The sequence below is a fragment of the Berghia stephanieae genome, chromosome 14, assembly GCF_034508935.2.
Source record: "Berghia stephanieae isolate SIO BIC M18660-M18661 chromosome 14, UCSD_Bste_1.3, whole genome shotgun sequence".
In the NCBI taxonomy this organism is placed as follows: Eukaryota; Metazoa; Mollusca; class Gastropoda; order Nudibranchia; family Aeolidiidae; genus Berghia; species Berghia stephanieae.
Window position 1 is genome coordinate 12,636,937 of NC_088373.1, and position 18,835 is coordinate 12,655,771.

Consider the following 18,835-nt stretch of genomic DNA (forward strand, 5'->3'; position numbering starts at 1 on the left):
ACCTAGAATTTAAGCATGTCATTAATGTATCCAGGACAATCAGAGTGCAGTGATTTAAAAGCAATAGTTCAGATCTTATATTCTATACGTTTCTCAACGGGGAGCCAGTGGAGTTTTCTTAGCAAACCCGACGCAGATTGGACCAAGATATCAAGAGGCTTCAACGGTCTTGACGTCACTTCCCTCGCAATGACGCATCGTAACTTAGTAACTGGTTCTAATCTATTGGAACAATGGCGGGCGCCCTTATGAAATACTTCTGCGACGAGCATAAAAGTGTATCCAGAGGAGAAAAACATAATAAATAAGATCATGTTTTGACTTTTATACATTCTGATCGGATGACATGGGAAAAAGTTCTAGCCAGCATTAAGAATAAAATGTACCGATTTTCTTTGTTTAGAACCAAGCGGACGGGACATCAGACTATTGAATCCAATTGTTAGTGTCAAAGCCACCCCTACATAAAAAAAAGTTTTAAGACGGGGAGTCGGAAATCCGGTTGAAAAACTCACAGTGTTCCACCGATGTACTTCTGGGGCTGACTAGCTGTGTCCAAGCGAGTTCCGTCCCTTGTCCAGAACAGATCAGTTGGCAATGGATTTGCCTCGAATTTACACTCCAACAGCCAGTTCTTGTCTCCTTCACTGGGCGTCAAGTTGTTGTTCGTGCCCAAAGTTACCGTCGGAATGGCTGCAAAGAAGGAAAAAAATTGTGATTTTTTCAATTGGATTCAATAGTCTGATGTCACGTCGCCCATCAACGACGAGCAGCGTGGTTCTAAGCAAAGAAAATCGGTACTTTTTATTCTTCATGCTGGCTAGGACTTTTCATATGTCATGTGATCAGAATGGATAAAAGTCAAAACATGATAATATTTATAATGTTTTTCTCCTCTGGATACACTTTTATGCTCGCTGGAGAAATATTTCATAAGGACGTCTGCCATTGTTCCGATAGTTTAGAGCCAGTTACTAAGTTATCATGCGTCATTACGAGGGAAGTGACGTAATGACTGTTGAAGCGTATTTATTAGTGAAAGGGGGGGGGGGGGGGGTTAGTTGCAATAGACTGATGCTGATACCAAATTTAGGTAATATTTAGTATAGAAAATAAAGATGGTGGTTTTACCTTGGATCTGCAGAAATCCACGATTGTGGTGTCAAAGGAGAAACTTCCTCCTTTTAACTCTCTTAGGACTAATCCCATGAATAATATACGCTTAGTGGTCTGGAGGCATGTGACTCGCCTCGGATTGGAAGATCCTGGGTTTGAATCCCACGCTGAGGGGGCGCAGAGTTGAGTCCTTGGAAAAGGCTCTTTATTCACATTCTCTCACCGTACTCAGGTGTAAAATGAGTACCTGGCCATTAACAGCGTTGTTTCTGTCGGGAAAAAAAACCCTCCTGTAATACCGCCTAACAGGCGTCATGTCGCGTCCTACATGTAAAGTGTTGACGTTGGCTAGGGAACCTTTGTAAAGCGGTTTAGTGGATATTGCGCTATATAAAAGCTCATGTAGAGCACTCGCTTCACACACGAAGGAACATTTATCGATCCCAGGTGCAGTCGATTTTTTCCTGACCACTCAGCAATGATTGGCTTGTTGGGTCTGTTAGATCTGGCGGAAAGTACTTTGCGATAGACTAGCATTGCATTGAAAAACAAAGCAAGCAATTACTATTTAAGGTCCGTTTAAGGCCACAGAAAACTAAGATATATTCCGGCTCCATGGGCCTTTTGGCTCTAAAGGACTACTTTTTTGTATGTGTGAAATGGGTTTGGGGTCGTACCAACAGAAATTATCCGCTTCTGTTTTTGCTGTTTTTGTTTGTTTGTTTTTTTTTAAATCTGACTTATTCCCTCATAAGCGAGCAAAATAGATAAATAAGAAATAAATAAATTGGTAAAGGAATAACTAATAAATAAATAATTATATTGATTAATGAACGAATTGATAATATAATATAAACATAAATGAATAAATAAATACATTAATAAATACATTAATTAATCAATTAATTAATAAATTTTAAAAAATGGTGATTCTGATCATTTAAAATCTTAATTCAATATGTTGTGCCAGGCCTGGGCTGGGTCACATCAACAAATCACCAGAATGAGGCCGATGCCTTACAAATTAGCTACATATAATTATGTACAAAATCCAAACTCGGCTACGCGGTCTTGTTGTATGACACTCGCTTTCGGATCCGAAGGTCCTGGGTTCGAGCCTTGCTCGGCGCATAGTTAAGTCCTTGGAAAAGGCTCTTTACTCACATTCTATCACCGTACTCTGGTGTAAAATGAGTGCCTGACCTTTAACAGTGTTGTCTTTGTCTAAAAAAAAAATATACTATCGCCTTACAGGCGTCATGTCATGTCTTGTCCTATATTTTAGATGTTGCTGTTGGACAGGGACCCCTTGTAAAGCGCTTTAAGCACGTTTAGTAGATATTGCGTTTTATAACATTTCAAAAAAAGATCAAAAACTCACCAACAATGTTTACTGCCACTGCTTTACTTATCGTCGTTCCAATGCTATTGGTGGCTACACACTCGTAGCTGCCCGTGTCGTATATGGTCGTAGACCGAATTACCAGACTCGGCACAGCGATTGTCCCCCCTTGATATTTGCTGGGGTTTGTGTTGGCGCTGAGCTGAGTGGGGCCGCCGTCTTTTCTCCAGTAGACAAGAGTCGGATTGGGGCTAGCGGATACAACGCACGTCAGGGGAATGTCTTTGCCGGTTGTGTCTTTAACGGCGATTGACTGTACAGTGACTCTTGGTTTGTCTGAAAATTAACCAGTAGATTTTTGACCAATCAAAACATGGAATTTGTGACACATTGTTTAGAACCAAGATGATGGTTGCTGGGCGGACGTGACATCAGGCTATTGAATCCAAGTAGTATTGTTAGTGTCAAAGCAATCCCTACATAAAACCGTTTTAAGACGGGGAGTCGGAAATCCGGTTGAAAAACTCACAGTGTTCCACCGATGTACTTCTAGGGTTGACTAGCTGTGTCCAAGCGAGTTCCGTCTCTTGTCCAGAACAGATTCACGTGCTCTGACAAACTTAGTTGTTTGTTTATAAACAATGACGTGAATGATATCGACCTCTCTCTGATCATTGTTATTGTTTTTATACTGCCAGATGGGTGACTAGTATAGTTATCACACGATTTTCTTGATCATATTATAAACGTTTAAATTTACACATAGTTTTCTGTGTTCGTTCTATTGATCAATCAATAGAACAGTGGGTATTTTACTTAGACACATACCATCGATAGTAAAAAAAAAAAACCTGTGTAGTTTGCTATGTCAACCAATCACTGTCATTGTTTACAGTATGACAACTGTCCGAGAGGCGTGGTTAATTATGTGTCTATTGTACGGAAGGATATAATGTTGAAAAATAACAATAAATAAATATTTAAATAGATAATATAAATGTAGATCTGAAGTAAAAAAAAAAAAAAATTTAAAAAACAATGACAAGTAAGACAAAGGGGAACTGATTCAAACAGGAAGCAGAAGTAGATTCCAGGAGCTACCCATCACTGTACCTAGTTTGACAAAACCAAAGGTCTCATTCAGGCACAAGCAAAGGACCCCGCTATGAAGGATTCAAATGTTTACTAAAATATTACGTAACTGAAAGACATTGACTTGAAAAAATATCAGCTAAATCATATGAAAAAAAGAACTACACATTTGGCTGCCTCCGTTTCAACCAATGATCCATGCCCGGACTAGATACAAAAAGATTCAATCAATCCAGAATAAAGACAGAGAGCGACGTGGACAGGAATAGCAGAAAAAATGGGTCAAGAACATGGGGAGAGTGATCTCCCGTGGCCGTCAGTGTAAATGGTGATGCTCGAAGCTCGAAGAAATAAATAACAATGTGGAATTGAATGGAAGCTTCAATTTGATATACGAAAAATGGACGTTTCGGGTTTCCCCTCTATCAACAAAACAGGATAAATGAAACACTGAAGACGAATGAGATAATGTGGAAGTGGCGTTGTTAAGATGAATCAACAAAAACATTGCCCATCCTGTTTTATTGATAAAGTTGAAACCCGAAACGTCCGTTTTATCTGTTTTCGTATATTAACTTGAAGCTTACATTCAATTTCACATTGTTATTAAAATAGCCGTAAGTGTGATTCAATAATTTACCAATTTGCTATATGATGTTTAAGTTTTCTGGCCGAATGGGCTGATGCGAATATACTCACAAGTCAGGACAAGACTGGTGCCTCCACCTGTTTGCGAACCAAAATTGTTGGTAGCCGTACATCTGTATGTACCAACATCACTGTCTGCAGCATTGAATATGGTCAAGCTAGGAACACTCGTGGTGCCGCCACTGTATCTATTTCAAAATAATATACAGTAAAACATTCTTATATCGAACATAGTTGAAACGATTTGATGGAAATGACGAAAGCATATCTGTGTCACATTTTCCGCCTTATCATTTCGATAAAATAGAGATCAATAGAAATAAAGAAAAACAGGTACAAAGAGCTACAGATTTAAAGAACTATAAGTACCAGCTCCACTCACTTTCCTGATTTAATATTCAGACAATATTGGAGCTTACTCAATGTTTCAGTTGGCTCTGGGTTATATGTTTGTGTTGAGAATAGAGCTCACAGCTTAAGAGCTATCTAGCTCGCCATCAAACTTTTGTGGTGATGTTTGACCTCATAACCGCAAGAAGTCGCGAGATGGACTCAAGATAGTTACTGCGTTTCAAACCACTTTTTTTTCTTTGAGTGGAGGATGGCGTCGATTGTAGAGCGGCGTCCCTCTCGTGTCCCCTGGAGAAGGTGCTGGTCACAGTCGAGTCCTAAGTTCAATTCCCAATCGCGCAGAATATTTTGTTTTCTGTTGTTTTCTGGTATTTCTCTATCCGCTCCATTCCTTGTCAATAAATAGAACTAGTTTTCCTGACTAGGGTCAACCCTTATATCCGAGCCAAACATACGAAACTGGAATCTCAGCGTTGTGTCTCATTGTTAAAAAGAGCTGTTGAATCTGTGGATTGTATTTCCTATTATAAAACCATAATTTCTTACTATGGAATGATGTTTAATTGTAAAAGACAGCTAATGAGTACAGTGAGGTAATCCATACGTTTCCTAATGGGGTTTTCCTTCTTTTTTAAAAAAAAATGACCCTTTTACCAGCATAAAATCAGCTCCGAAGAGCGAGCAACTGGGTAGTGTTTTGTTAAAGACAGAGGAGACGAATAAAGGAAATAGGGGGAAAGGAGGAGGAAAAAGAGGAGGAGGAGGAGGAGAAGAAGAAGAAGAAGAAGAAGAAGAAGAAGAAGAAGAAGAAGAAGAAGAAGAAGAAGAAGAAGAAGAAAAAGAAGAAGAAGAAGAGTGCCATCTTAATCATCCCACCATAATACCGTTTTGAGGCGAGGGGTCACAAATTAGAAAAAGAAGAAGCAGAATAAAAAGGTGGAGAAAGTGGAGAGGAAGGAGGGGGGGGGGATGTAGATTAAACTCAATTATTATTCACTTACTTGGCAGCATTGCTTGTGTCCACTGTAAGAGCATCCTTTGACCAGATGATACTGGTCAGTGTGTTCAGCGGCGTCACCTCACAAGGTAGCAAAGCTGTTTGGCCCTCCTGTACATTGACAGAGGGTGGAGGGGTTGTGATGACGGGGGAAGCTGTGGATGCCATGGGAAGGAAATTGTATGATATAATTTAAAAGTAGAAATTCTATGGCATATTGTGTGTTCTTATGTGTGTATGTGTGTGCGCGAGTGTGTGTGTATGTGTGTGTGTGTGTGTGAACATTCGCATTGTGCATTTCATAATTGTCACATTGCTCAGTATGCTTTCCAGCTGTACTTTTATTCCTCTAGCATCTCTCTCTCTCTCTCTCTCTCTCTCTCTCTCTCTCTCTCTCTCTCTCTCTCTCTGTGTGTGTGTGTGTGTGTGTGTGTGTGTATATATATATATATATATATATATATGTGTGTGTGTGTGTGTGTATGTGTGTGTGTGTGTGTGTGTGTGTGATTTGCCGTTGTTGCGATATTTTTCGTTTTAGTTTTGTGCTCATTTATGTTTTGGTTAGTTTTTGTTTATGTTCAAAATCTGTTGATAGTTTTAGCCAAGTACTCAACCAAACTTAAGTCAAGGGGAGCAATTCTTGTAAACCGTCCTAATCAAGGACACGACAACAAGATAAGAGAGGATTAATTAAGGCTTATGGTCTTAAACATGCACCTGTTTGTATGCTAATCACGCTCATCAGTGCTTGGCCATCATAATATTGTATATTACTCAGCGAATCACAGTGATTAAAGAAAGATAGAGGCGACAATCAAGCGTAATCATTTATCGATTGACTGTGTGACAATGAAAGCGAAACCATCACATACGTGGTGGCTACTAAAGGGGCTGATCTATATTAACTTTCCATGTGCTCGAGGTCATTGGTCACATTGCAAAATGTGTTCAAAGTGACCTACATAGTGAAAAGTATTCAGTTTTTGAAATATCTAACATCACGATTAATCATTTTGTTCAGCTGGACTCATGGCTATGTTTACAACTTTCATAAACAAAACATCGTGTTTACATTTACTAAGAAATATCCAATCCTTGGACAGCAACAAATCATGTGATCGATGACTCGGTTGGACGAAAACCTGAATATAGATCGCTCTCATTAATTAATTTATCATCTAAAAACTGGTATACTATCTAATAAAGCAGTATATTCACTATTATGAGAGATAGAAATAACACTATAAAGCGCGTTGAACGAAGCAAAATAAATCACTAAGTAGTTATAGTAATGTTTGTTTTTTGATGTATTTATTGAATGTTTCAATGACGGAAAACAGAAGTCGGTCTGTAGCTCTTTAAATATTCACGAGAAGAGGATTTGATCTTTTTAAAAAGATAATTATCATAGTAAAAATAATGCAAGTTACCTAATAATGGGTAAAACTGGGGCTGGAAAAATGTAATTGAAAAATTTGTATTTGAAAAAAAAGAACACAAAATCGTCACCAAAAAAACGAATTTTTGTTCTTGAGTTGTTTTTAGATAATGCATTTTGTTACGGGCTTTATATTCAATATGAAACTGTGGTCTTTATGTTTTTAGATAATGCATTTTGTTACGGGATTTATATTCAATATGAAACTGTGGTCTTTATAATGTTTTTAGATAATGTATTTTGTTACGGGGTTCATATTCAATACAAAACGGTGGTCTTTATAATGTTTTTAGATAATGCATTTTGTAACGGGGTTCATATTCAATACAAAACGGTGGTCTTTATAATGTTTTTTTTAGAGAATGCATTTTGTTACGGGATTTATATTCAATACGAAACTGTGGTCTTAATAATGCCTTAAGATCATATATTTTGTTACGGGATTTATATTCAATATGAAACTGTGATCTTTATAATGTTTTTAGATAATGTATTTTGTTACGGGATTTATATTCAATATGAAACTGATCTTTATAATGTTTTTTAGATAATGTATTTTGTTACGGGATTTATATTCAATATGAAACTGTGGTCTTTATAATGTTTTTAGATAATGCATTTTGTTACGGGATTCATATTCAATACAAAACGGTGGTCTTTATAATGTTTTTAGATAATGCATTTTGTAACGGGATTTATATTCAATATGAAACTGATCTTTATAATGTTTTTTAGATAATGTATTTTGTTACGGGATTTATATTCAATATGAAACTGTGGTCTTTATAATGTTTTTAGATAATGCATTTTGTTACGGGATTCATATTCAATACAAAACGGTGGTCTTTATAATGTTTTTAGATAATGTATTTTGTTACGGGATTTATATTCAATATGAAACTGTGATCTTTATAATGTTTTTAGATAATGTATTTTGTTACGGGATTTATATTCAATATGAAACTGATCTTTATAATGTTTTTTAGATAATGTATTTTGTTACGGGATTTATATTCAATATGAAACTGTGGTCTTTATAATGTTTTTAGATAATGCATTTTGTTACGGGATTCATATTCAATACAAAACTGTGGTCTTTATAATGTTTTTAGATAATGCATTTTGTAACGGGGTTCATATTCAATACAAAACGGTGGTCTTTATAATGTTTTTTTTAGAGAATGCATTTTGTTACGGGATTTATATTCAATACGAAACTGTGGTCTTAATAATGCCTTAAGATCATATATTTTGTTACGGGATTTATATTCAATATGAAACTGTGATCTTTGTAATGCCTTTAGATCATATATTTTGTTACGGGATTTATATTCAATATGAAACTGTGATCTTTATGTTTTTAGATAATATATTTTGAAACGGGATTTAAATTCATTAAAAAACCGTGGCCTTTAAAATGTTTTTAGATAATGTATTTTGTTACGAGATTTAAATTCAATACGAAACCGTAATCTTTATGGAAAAAATGGTCATCTGTAAGGAAATTTAATTTCCCATTTGGTCTGAGTGACAAGAAAGTGACAATAGCATCCGCTGAATTTACTTACTTAATCATTTATTGCCCAAAGGGCAGCAATCCATTTGATTTAAAATGAGATTATCTTCCAAAATAAAAAATAAAAATTACACCTTTGGATTACGCCACTGATTAAATTATAAAATAATTAAAATGCAACTAATAATGTGCAGAAAATAAAATAAAACACAATTGAGAAATCGTGACGTGGTGTAACACAGATTCAACCAATTCAATGCCAAACAGACTAATGTGTGATGTTGTGTTATTGAAAGAAAATGAAAACATTGCAGTTTCTCAAAAGCTTAAGGAATCAAATTGCAACAAAAACAGCGGGTAAGCGCTGACTGCTTACGTAATGCATCTTTTAGAGCCAAAATATATACAAGTAGAAGCAAATACATTTACAACTGCGTGCGCTGTTTAAAAAAAAGCAAAGCTTGTCTCATAAAAATGGCATCAAACAAAAACAACAAAATAAAACTTCAATCCAAACAAATAGGCTTTCAGTTTAAATATTTCTACTCTATTTTCTCATAAAACTCAAGTTAAATCAAATAGCCAGACGTTAAACTTGAGAACGGAATCGTGTTTTCAGATTCAGCAAGAATGAATGCAGTTTGATTTTACAGGTTGGAAAGAAACAAATGAGAATAAATAATTTCAAGACACCAGGGTAAAACAGTGAGGAAGAGGTGACTATGAGCATTCATAAATGTTTTTATTATTATGCGATTGGGATTTTGTCATATTAATCACAGATGTTAACGAAACACTTAAAGTTCGATTCAGGATGAAGAAACTCAAATGGTTAGATATTTGTTTTCGTTGGGAATTATTAAAGGAGTAGAATGTCCTCTCGTGACAATAGGAAATAATTTCATTGCTTTCCAGTTCAAGAGAGGAAGGAAAGAGGGTAAAACAGTTATTATTTGAACAACAAGGCACATCGTTCAGGGCAAAAATACAATCACAATTATATTTGCAGTAGTATTGATAGAGAAGATCTACTACTCAAGACACTTTTATAAACAATCTATATAAGGATAAAGACAATTTTTAGCTTGATAAACAATGTGACCATAATTTTATCAATTAAACACGATCCTCTTATTTCAAGAGTATCGTGTGCAAAGTGACAAGTATTTTTTTGATTTCAAATAAACATTTTCAAAACTCACCTGATAAATTTCCGTTTTGTTATCCAGGCCGGTGTTCTAGCTTACATTGAATATTATATTTAATGCAGATATAATCAGATGCATTTATTTATTGAATCATACTTGTATTCCTTTTGAAACTGAAACAAATTGTCAAAGTTAATGTCATGATAGAATTGATTTCTAGTATAAACAAAACTCTCCCCTGAAATAGAAATAATCAAAAAGCATTGTTTGTTAAGGTATTGTTAAAAGATAATGATTCACAACAATCAGTATCTTTTATAACAGACAAAATAATGAGGTAGCTAATCAGCATAAGTGAAAATTGAATACTTTTAAAAAAAGAGGATCAAATAACCAATGCTTTGAAGCATTGGTTCTTTGATTCTCTTTTTTTTTTAAATTCATATCTGTAAAAGAAGAAGAAGAATATTTGGTTATTGATAGTAAAAAAAAATATTACCCATGCCCATCTCTTTTTTAGTTTTAATTGAATTTTTACGAAAGGAGATTGTGTATGTTATGAGATGGCTAGTCCAATTACAATATTCAATAATGAAACACGGCTGTTTCGTTTTGTGAAACAATGTGTTTAAAAATAATTCAACTAATTTTTATAAACAGTCTTGGGAGGGAAGCTGAGCTGTAAGAATAAATAATAACAAATCTGAAAAAAAGATAACGTAAATTTAATTAAGATTGAAATAACAACAACATGACTTTTGGCAAACGCAACCTGGAGATAAAAAAAAAGTAAATCTAAACTGTTTGTTAGTTTTTCATACCTTAAACTTGGTTTAACAAAACAAAATAAAAATGAAATGTTTGAACTTCTCGCATTCAGTAAAATGTAAAATGCAGAGAAAGTGGTCTCGGACTCTCAGACCGCGTATAATAATTAGCACTGTAAGACATGAGGGGGAAATGACAAACATAAATTCAACGAGGGTACAATACTGATCCTTAAATCGTTGGATAGGCTGAGAAAAGAATGATATTCCTGGAACGTTGAAACCAAACAACAAACATCAATCATCTTACCTGTTCTCCATCTGTTTATAACAGTTAAATAACAAATTTTTAATGAAGTAGAAATTTGGTTTATGTGACATGTATATGTAAAGAATGGATACAAAAACTAAGAGATTACTGACGATGTCCCACACAAATAAATATATAGGGTAGAGGAGGATATCATAGTACGATCTAAAATGCCATCAAGTAGATTCTTTAAAAGTTAGGAGATTGAATAATATAGAAAGACACCAAGGATAAGACAATTTTCTAAACCATTCTTTGTTAGAGTGAATTAAAAACTTTACCAATAGAAAAAATGCATTCACGTTTGGATTGATCATTATTATCAAGGTAAAGACAACTGGCACGAGAAAATCGTCGAAACAGACCTTTTGCCTCTGATTCCAGTAAACCAATTTTTCGTAAGATAAAGAACTGAACAAGTATGCATGAAAGGTACCAGCCAAAGCAAGAAAGAAAAACACAAGAAAAAAAACCCATTCTAAAACATCAATCGACCTGGGATGCTTTTGGGGTTTTTTTCTTGTATTTTTCTTTCTTGCTTTGTCTGGCACCTTTTATGAACACTTGTTCAGTTCTTTATCTAACACCGGTGCCTGTCCCCTAATTTCTTTATTCGACTTTTCGTAGTCAACAAATTAGAACAACCCACAAAAGAAAAATTCCATCATCAACAACTTTCGATTCGTCAATAACACGCATATTCTTGACTTCAAATTCTAAGAAAGTATGTGAATTTTCACAACAAATCACGCTAGTTTCGAAACTCTCATGAATGAATGTGGATATTAAAGGGTGAAAAAAAGAAAACATGAAAGTCCCCACTTTGTAAAGAAAACACCAATGAACCGAACCAGGTTGTCAGTTGCATTCCTTCTACACTCATTAAGGGTTTAGATATTATTTAGATTGAAGAAAAACAGGTAACCATAATAATATGCTGTATAAAGAACCCGTACACGTTAGATACAGCTAATCGTAGGGATAAGATTACTGTTATGATTCAACAGGAAATGAATTATACGATACCATTCACACAAAAAACACTAATATGGTGATAAATGAGACACTGGATATTGGATATTATAGAGCGCATTTTCACCCAGGTTTTGAATGCGTTTGAATATTATGTTGGATACAAATTATTTCAGATAGAAAATAACGGACGTATTTCAGTCTCTAGTTTTACAAATAGTAATATCGACAAATGAAAACACAGGCGCATAGGATGCATATTAAATTTTCTTGTTTTGATCACATATTAAATGTAGTCGTTTAGAGTAACAGAGTCAAATGTGTCAGGTTTGAAATTGAGTGTTACATTACATATGATTTTAGTTCTTATATTTGAAGATTTTAAATGGCGATAACAATGCAAGGCAATCGCATTTCCAAAAAATTAATTACTTGAAAAGTGCCTACTGTAAACGTATCTCGTTACATTCAAATTTCGACTCAAGTCTGAGCTGTATGTAATTAGATTAAATATCCTTAGTGTGGATTTAAGAAAAGAATTCATTCCATTTTTAAAAAAAAGAATGAATCAGTTTTAAAGTAATATTGAAATAAGAGCTAGATATAAAAGATTTCTAATTTTGCATAGCTTTTTTAAAAACGGTATTAGATACTTTTATTTCCCTTGCTGTATAACTTATATTGATTGTAAGAAACGTAATCGCGGTTAATTTATTGGGGAGTCCAAACTACATTGTAATTTTTCAAACATGTACTCATCAGTAATGGGGCTGAAATGTTTGTGATATATATATATATATATATATAGATATATATATATATATATATATATATATATATATAATACATAGATAAGACACACTATTGTGAGAAAACGATTACAGTCGAAAAATCGGTCTAGGAGAATGTAATGATGCGATTAAATAAGAATAAGGGAAAGGCCAAACACGTATAAAGGTGGCATTGGAAATTAAAAGATTCAGGTAAATTCACTATAAGAAATCCAATCAAGCAAATTAAAATTGCATTGTTGATTAGTTATAAGGAAATGTATTACTAGCCGAAAAGTTAGTCTTGAAAAGAACAGTATTAGTGTTGAAAGTAACAATTATGTTTAGAACAGGGGAATTTTCAATTAAATTTCATGGACGATACACCATGAGATTAATCTCTAAGTTTTTACTTTCTATGAACAAAGAAAAGAAAAAAGCATTCTGTTTATTGGAAATTGGAAAAGCATAACATATTCGTTTGCTTTGTGTTCCTTTTCCTGCCTGTTAAACATATTGATTTTTTTTTTTAATTTGCCAAGATATACATTTTTGAAAAAAAAACACCCACATTTGGTTGAAATCTTCTTAAAACACTTCCTGTTCTTATTTTAAAATTCTCAATTTTAACAAAAACTCACAAGATACGGTAAGAGTAACTGTAGGACTGGAAGAAGTGCCCCGAGCGTTGATGGCTTGGCAGGCATAGCGACCACTATCGGAGGTCTCAAGTTTGAATATCGTGAGACTAGGGTTCCCCAGAGTACCGCCTTGATATTTGGTGGGGTCCCCTGTGTTGAGGGGGCTCCCATCCTTGGTCCAGGAGACAGAGGTCAGAGCGGGGTTAGCTGAGATGATACAGTTGATGGTGACAAAGGTACCCACTTGTTTTCCGATGGGATTAGTGTTGAAGGTGAACGAGGGGAGATCTGAAAAGGTTGAATCGATTTTAGTTATAGGCTCATACTGTTTTATTCCAGGATCCTGCCTTGTAAATCCAGTGGTCTAACAATGAATTCAATGGAAAACAGGCTTGGGTCACGACGCTGGTAGCAGGAGAATTTTTGAACCAACTTCTCAACTCAAATATGAGGTAATATCAAGCGGTGAGTACTTTCCGGTAGACCAGCGTTTCATCAGGTAGTGTTCCAATATATTTCAATGTTGCAGAAACGGGGTTGAACTTAGACTTTATTCTTTAGTGACTCTGAAAGAATGCTCTCTTCTATAAATGGGATAGAGTAAGACACACTCACATAAGGGGCATACCTACTTTATTAAGAATCGTAAGTGGGCATCCGGTGAATGATAGACTGCAACATTTATTGGTCTCTTTCCCCGACCCTAAAGAAGACAGTGGGTCCTGACATGTCAATGGCAAAATACTCGCTTCACTAGAACAAATCTCCCGGGAGGAGTCAATATTTCTCTGAGGCCCTCTCCACACCTCCAGCCCACGTCCACCCAGCAGTGATTGGGTAGCTGGTAGCTAGGTTTGATAGGTTTGGAAAGTTCTTGCCACTGTACGTTAACCTTCTCCTTACCAGCCATTTTCAGAATTTTTCCCCAAACTTCACATCCATCCAACACAAAAACAGACATTTCTTACTCAAACAGAAAAGCAACAAGCACATTCTCTACATAATATTGTTCGACAATATAAACTCTATTACAGAATGTCAAGTTTTTATAGCTATAGCAAAAAGAAATGAAATTTGGATGAGAAAAATGACGGTTGCATCGTAACAAATGTGACGATTTTCCAGTAGTAGAGAGAGGGTTAACGCTGTAATGTGGACTTTATAGCTGTGAAAGACTGCTATAGGGAGGAAATGTATCCTTCCTACCCTCCCCCACCTACCCCAACACCCACAAAACAACAATATCACATGCGATGACTTGTGTGGCCAAGGCCATTTGTTTGGAGGATTTGTGTCGGCGACCTATGTTCCACGACTGACAATGAAAAATTGGAAAGTTAACATGCAAAAGTCAATCTAGGACTTTTTTATATGTGAAAAAAAATCCAATAATTGATAATAAATTAAGAAAAACCCTGGGCTTTTATATAACTCAATGTTTACACCGTGTATTTTGACATTGTTGAGCCCCTCTTATGGCACTTAGGAAGCGGAGAGGAAAAAGTCAAGTCAATCAAATTATTATAACATACCAGCGGAGACCCCGCACAATTTGTGGGATAATACAGGTTATTACAGGTACTCATATATTGTGGTGTTACGTCCCGGCACTGGTTGTTAGGACGTCACCCGAAAGAGACCGGAGTTGACCGAAATCCCCCGGGTTGCCAGTTTATATGAGAACTCCTCGCCCATTAAATCAGAGGTTCGAAACAGCGATGCACGCGATGGGAGAATGTGGTTTTGAGAGTTTTCTTGACTGGACACGATACCGTGAACACCGGTTGTATTTTATTATATTTTATTATTAGTCCTTGACCATAGCGCTCTTATTCGTGGATGGCAAGAGAGAGAGAGAGAGAGAGAGAGAGAGAGAGAGAGAGAGAGAGAGAGAGAGAGAGAGAGAGAGAGAGAGAGACACAAACGAAGATGAATGATAAGTAGAGTTGTGTCGTTCCTATTGTGATTTAGTTGTAAATTAGTGCCGGTATCGATATCGTTTAACGTGATTTCCTTTTCTTTATTATTATTTCTCTACCATAGTCATGACACCAGGCGCCCCTTTCTCTACCTATGCTGCATTGGCCCGGTCTGGAGGGAAACCTACAACGGGTTCCCTCCACCTACTACCATTCTACCAGTCAAACTCTATCCTTTCTTTATGTGGATGGTTTTAACTATGTAATGTCTCTATCAGCTTCCAGTTATAAGTCAAAACGTCACAATATTGTGGAAATTAACATATTATGTAGAGACGACTCTTTTGAGCCATCAACAATAAAAAATTGGTCCGTTAATAAATTTTGTTGGTGCGCGCAAACGAATCTGGCAACAGGGTGGTCAGATGGCGATTTCCTGTGTCAGCTTAATGACCAATCATTGCGCCCCAGCAGATTTATAAATAATCATTTAAGTCAACGGGTGATAAAATTACACTTAATTTAGAAAAGATTTGCAAGTTACTTGTATATCAACTTCTAAAAATAGCTATTAAAGTTTTAGATTTTTCAGTAATCGTGTGTTTGTTGGCAAAAAATTAACATTGACTATACGAAACAATATTGACCCCTAACCCTATTTTATAAAAAAAAAATAGATCATCATATCTCATTGTTATAAATAGCACGCTACTTACAAGTAACGGTCAAGCCAGCAACACCACTTGAACCTTGACCTTTAGAGTTCAAGGCCACGCATACATATGACCCGTCATCGCTTCTTGCAATATTTCTGATGGTAAGGTTGGGAGTGTTCAAGTCACCCCCGGTGTACTTATTGTTGCCAGTGGCCGAGTTGATACGGGCATTATTGAATGTCCAGTACACCTCTGTGGCAGCCGGATTCGAACTGACGGAGCAGGTGATTGTGTAAGACTGTAAACCTTCTACGAGGGTAGCTGTGGTGGGAGAGACTGTCACACGTGGAACATCTGAGGGAAGAAAAGATCATTCAAAGATTTATAAAAAATATAAATTGCAATATATCGACAAAAATACGTTCAAATCGATCTACAAAGGTTATTAGGTCAATCGCATGATAGAAAAAAAATTGAGCTTTTATATAGCGCAATATCCACTAAACCTACTCAATGCGCTTTACAAGAGGTCCCTGGCCAACACCAACATTTAACATGTAGGACGGTAAATGACGCCTGTTAGGCGATATAACAATTTTTTCGGACAGAGACAACGCTGTAAACGGCCAGGTACTCTTTTACACCTGAGTACGTTGAGAGAATGGGAGTAAAGAGCCTTTTCCAAGGACTCAACTATGCTCCGAGAGAGGCCCAAACCCAGGACCTTCCGATCCGAAAGCGAGTGTCATACCACTAGACCACATAGCCGCACAACATGAACATGCAGGATATGTCATGACGCCTTGTGGAATTACTGCATTTTCCTGTCGACAGAGTCAAAGCTGGTAATTAATTTGCACTTGAGAATGGTGAGAGAATGTGAGTAAAAAGTATTTTCACAGAACTCAACTTTGCGCCGTACACAGCGAAATTCAAACCCATGGAGCTGAAGGTCACAAGGCGGTTGCCATACTACTGAAACACATTATAAGCTATTTAATCTTATTCCAAATAATTGATTTTGCTCTATGGTTCTTTTGGGAGCAGTAGAAAAACTTTTTAAAAAAACAAAATAAACTTCGTAACGAATCAAAACATCTTTTCAGCAAACAAACAAGAAATTGTAAAGTCCAGGAAAAAGGAGAAAGAGACCTCTTTTTTATTGTGAGAGAAAAATAGCTCATGGGATTTTATGAAGTATTAGAAAAAAGGAAGTAGACAGTTAGTCAATATTTGCAATCTTTGTTCCTAATCGGTTGATGGAAGTGTTAAGCAAAAAGTTTGTTTTAAGAAATTTTACGGCCCTTGCAACCCTATTAGGTCATTTCAGCGCTGGTATAAAGACATTGGAAGTTTTGTTTTTTTTAAATCAAATGGCACAGATCACATTGACATGCAGCTATGAAAAAAGTAAGAAAAATGGGGAAAGTTCAATAGAATTCAACTAAATGCTCCCATTCCAGAACAAGGACACAAAACGGCATGGAAAGGAAAAATGGGACTAATAGCGCCCTCCCCTCCACCCTCAAATATTTTACGGTAATGTAGGTAGGTACTATCATCTATTGTATACCCTGAATATGGGCCTTGGGTGGCATTTATTTGTTTTATGTATAAAAAGAATATAGTTTAAAAGTGAGTTTTTAAAAATTCTGAAATTATATAATTTATTGACCGTTAAGATATAGGTATCTACCCACGTTCTCAACATTTTGGTATTTTTTTTTGTTTGTTTGTTTGTTGCTTTAGGTCTCTTCCAACACAATTGAGGTTATATGAGAAACCGCTGAAACAAAAGAACAAGCAATCTAACAAAAATAGTACAAATGTAAAAATATATAACCTAAAATATATAAGCTAATTTATAAATAACCAAGAACAAACAGGCAGAAGATTTACAGAAAAAAAAATATCCCCTGTCAAAAATACAATCACAAACCAAAGAAGCAGGATAGGCTAGTAAAGAGAAGAAGAAACGACATCACTATCGGATCGTACACCCATGCGAACATCATAGGTATATGATTACAACAAGATATGAAGTGAGTAGAAAAGTGCCAGAAGACAATAGAGAATAAATTTTTTTTTTGCGGCGGTGGTGGGGTTTGAACCTGCGACCTTATTGGTACGACAACTCCGCCTGGCAGGTGAGAGCGTGGCTCTACCGTGTGAGCTATCCACGAACACAAAAATATTCGTTTCAAACCCAAAGTCATTTCTAGATCCCTCTCTCACCCACTTCTTGAGATCGCCGATTCGTTCGCCACCATCGCGAAGTAATTTTTACCAGCAGTTAAGCTTAATAGCCAATATTCTCATCACAAACATATAACATAGAAACGATTGAGACATTGATTATGCTCCGGTGTATGGGGTGAATTTTTAATTCAGAAAAGTGAGTGGAGCAGGCACTTATGTTGGTAACAACAAGATATGAAGTGAGTAGAAAAGTGCCAGAAGACAATAGAGAATAAAAAAATTTTTCGCGGCGGTGGTGGGGTTTGAACCTGCGACCTTATTGGTACGACAACTCCGCCTGGCAGGTGAGAGCGTGGCTCTACCGTGTGAGCTATCCACGAACACAAAAATATTCGTTTCAAACCCAAAGTCATTTCTAGATCCCTCTCTCACCCACTTCTTGAGATCGCCGATTCGTTCGCCACCATCGCGAAGTAATTTTGACCAGCAGTTAAGCTTAATAGCCAATATTCTCAACACAAACATATAACATAGAAACGATTGAGAAAAAAAAAAAAAAAAAAAAAAAAAAAAAATTTTTATTCTCTATTGTCTTCTGGCACTTTTCTACTCACTTCATATCTTGTTGTTACCAACATAAGTGCCTGCTCCACTCACTTTTCTGAGGTATATGATTCAAGGGTGATGCTCCCATCCAACCACCCGCATTTTGGTATTTTCATCCAGTACCAAAAAAATAAGATATAGTGAGCGATACCATAACCATAAGTTCAAATATTTTAAAACAGAATTATCAATTTTGAAAATAAGAACACCTAAGTAGCCTATATATAAAAACCAAAATCACAAGACAAAACACACGATTTTGAAATGAAACTTTCAATATTACTGCTCACCAGTGACGTCGACAGATACTGCATTGCTAAAGGTCGTCCCTTGATTGTTCTGAG

The 18,835-nt window shown here is 35.9% G+C and overlaps 2 protein-coding genes across 3 annotated transcripts in view; one reads left to right on the forward strand and one right to left on the reverse strand.

The window, feature by feature from the left end:
- LOC144960167 (uncharacterized) overlaps positions 1-18,835 on the forward strand; it is a 289,349-nt gene that overhangs the window by 117,910 nt on the left and 152,604 nt on the right. The window lies entirely within an intron of this gene.
- LOC144960164 (hemicentin-1-like) overlaps positions 1-18,835 on the reverse strand; it is a 131,679-nt gene that overhangs the window by 52,134 nt on the left and 60,710 nt on the right. The window contains exons 12-18 of one of the 2 annotated variants that reach the window (XM_078893173.1): positions 18,782-18,835; positions 15,747-16,040; positions 13,112-13,399; positions 5,551-5,701; positions 4,250-4,386; positions 2,498-2,794; positions 516-693 (exon numbers count right to left, since the gene is read on the reverse strand). The exon at positions 18,782-18,835 is cut by the window's right edge and continues 237 nt beyond it. In XM_078893173.1, the coding sequence (XP_078749299.1) occupies positions 516-693; positions 2,498-2,794; positions 4,250-4,386; positions 5,551-5,701; positions 13,112-13,399; positions 15,747-16,040; positions 18,782-18,835 (1,399 nt within the window). The remainder of the gene's footprint in view (positions 1-515; positions 694-2,497; positions 2,795-4,249; positions 4,387-5,550; positions 5,702-13,111; positions 13,400-15,746; positions 16,041-18,781) is intronic. The other variant, XM_078893174.1, reaches the window with a different exon arrangement.